General features: G+C 42.1%; 1 protein-coding gene across 1 annotated transcript; it reads right to left on the reverse strand.

Moving 5' to 3' along the window:
* Nucleotides 1–931: 931 nt before the first annotated feature.
* Nucleotides 932–1,912, reverse strand: LOC123593019 (olfactory receptor 1L8-like). The gene has a single exon (XM_045468527.1). The coding sequence runs from the start codon at nucleotides 1,910–1,912 to the stop codon at nucleotides 968–970; it is 945 nt and encodes a 314-aa protein (XP_045324483.1). The 3' UTR covers nucleotides 932–967.

The following is a 1,912-nucleotide window of genomic DNA, read 5'->3' on the forward strand; positions in this document are numbered from 1 at the left end:
TACAGTATTAAATCACATATTTTTAAACATAAATGTTTAGGGATAGATGGAGGAAAGAGAGGTTCCAACTTCCTCCTTGTGGAATGGATAACTTTCATATAATCACTCTTGGTTCTTGTTCTTTCTGGCTATTACCATTTTTAAGTTGTATAGTAAAAAAATAAGAGGAAGTATAAGAGAAATAAGGCCACAGCAACATAATCAAGAATAGAAAGATAAGGAGCACATGGGTGGCTTGGTCAATTAAGCATCTGACTTCAACTTAGGTCATGATCTCACAGTCATGAGTTTAAGCCTTGTGTCAGTCTCTGTGCTGACAGCTCAGAGCCTGGAGCCTGCTTCAGATTCTGTGTCTCTCTTTCTCTCTGCCTCTCCCCCACTTGCTCTCTCTCAAAAATAAATGGATATTAAAAATTTTTTAAAAGAATAGAAAGATAAGAGTAAAGGCAAAATTTAATTTTTAAGCAAGAATAAGTTTTATGAAAGAAAAAAATAAGAAATTATTAAAATCCTCATAAGAAAATTAGCTAAAATTTAATTCCTCTCCTCCCCTTCCCTCTCTCCCTCTATTCTTTCTCCCTTGAAATGTTTACAAAGATATTCAACAGCTGTAAATTAGGTAATCGTTTTCAGCAATATACTGAAATATGAAAGGTATTGGAGAGTAAGTCTTAATAAAAGGACAGCAATTTTTTCAGGAAATATTAGTTGGAAATGGTTAGTTTAAAGTATTATTTAGAGGATGAGAATGTGATGAATCTTTGTGAGAAAGTTGAGGAATAGTAAGGAAGAGTATCATGATTTAAACAGAGCAGGGGACAATTGTGGGCTGTCATCAATGCATGTGATCACCCACAATAGCCGTGTCTCACATGGATTAAAAAAAACTAACCTCTAGCAGTTCAGTTGTTCACCAAGATCTAGTAGATATTAGATTCAAGTGAAGCAGATTCCACTAGTGTGTTTGTCAAGAGGGTGCTGCCTGGGATTTCCTCCTGCCCATCAGCTTCCTCAGGCCCTGTTTCAGGTCTTTGTTTCTCAGGCTATAGATAAAAGGGTTCAGCATGGAGGTAAGAACTGTGTAGACAAGTGTTGCTATGTGGTCCCTGGCAGTGTAGGTGGACAGGGGCTGTAAATAGACGTAGAAGATGCTTCCATAAAAGAGGGTTACCACAGTGAGGTGAGAGCCACAGGTGGAGAAGGCTTTGCGTTTCCCAGCAGCTGAGGGGATCTTGAGAACTGTGATGACGATTCGTATGTAAGAGAAAGTGATGCACAGAAAAGGGGTCACCAAAACAACAGAGCCTTCTGACATTATCACAATTTCATTGAGAAATGTGGAGGAGCAGGACAATTTCATCAGGGGACTGAGGTCACAGAGGAAGTGATGGATAACATTGTTGTCACAGAAGGTGAGACGATCCAGTAGCAGTGTGTGTAGGAGTGAGTGGAGGTGAGGAAGTGAGCAGGAAAAGGCCACCAGCAGGACACAGCGGTGGTGGTTCATGGTGGTGACATAGTGGAAGGGGTCACAGATGGCCACATAGCGGTCAAGGGCCATGACCGCCAGGAGGAAGCTGTCAGTGTTGCCCAGAGCATAAATAAAATACATCTGTGTCAGACACCCAGCATAGGAGATGGTCTTCTCTGACAGGAAGCTCAGTAGCATCCTGGGGACAATGGTTGTTGTAAAGCAAATGTCAGTGAAGGACAGGAAACTCAGGAAGAAATACATGGGGGTCTGGAGCTGGGGGTCAGAGTGGATGGCGAGGATGATGAGCAGGTTCCCTGTTATGGTGACCAGGTACATGGTGAGGAAAAGGATAAAGAGTGGCTTCTGGTCCTCAGGCTGGGAGGAGAGTCCCAGGAGGATGAACTCAGAAACACTGCTGGTTTGGTTGACTCTTTCCAT

Source organism: Leopardus geoffroyi, chromosome D4 (assembly GCF_018350155.1).
Source record: "Leopardus geoffroyi isolate Oge1 chromosome D4, O.geoffroyi_Oge1_pat1.0, whole genome shotgun sequence".
Lineage (NCBI taxonomy): Eukaryota > Metazoa > Chordata > Mammalia > Carnivora > Felidae > Leopardus > Leopardus geoffroyi.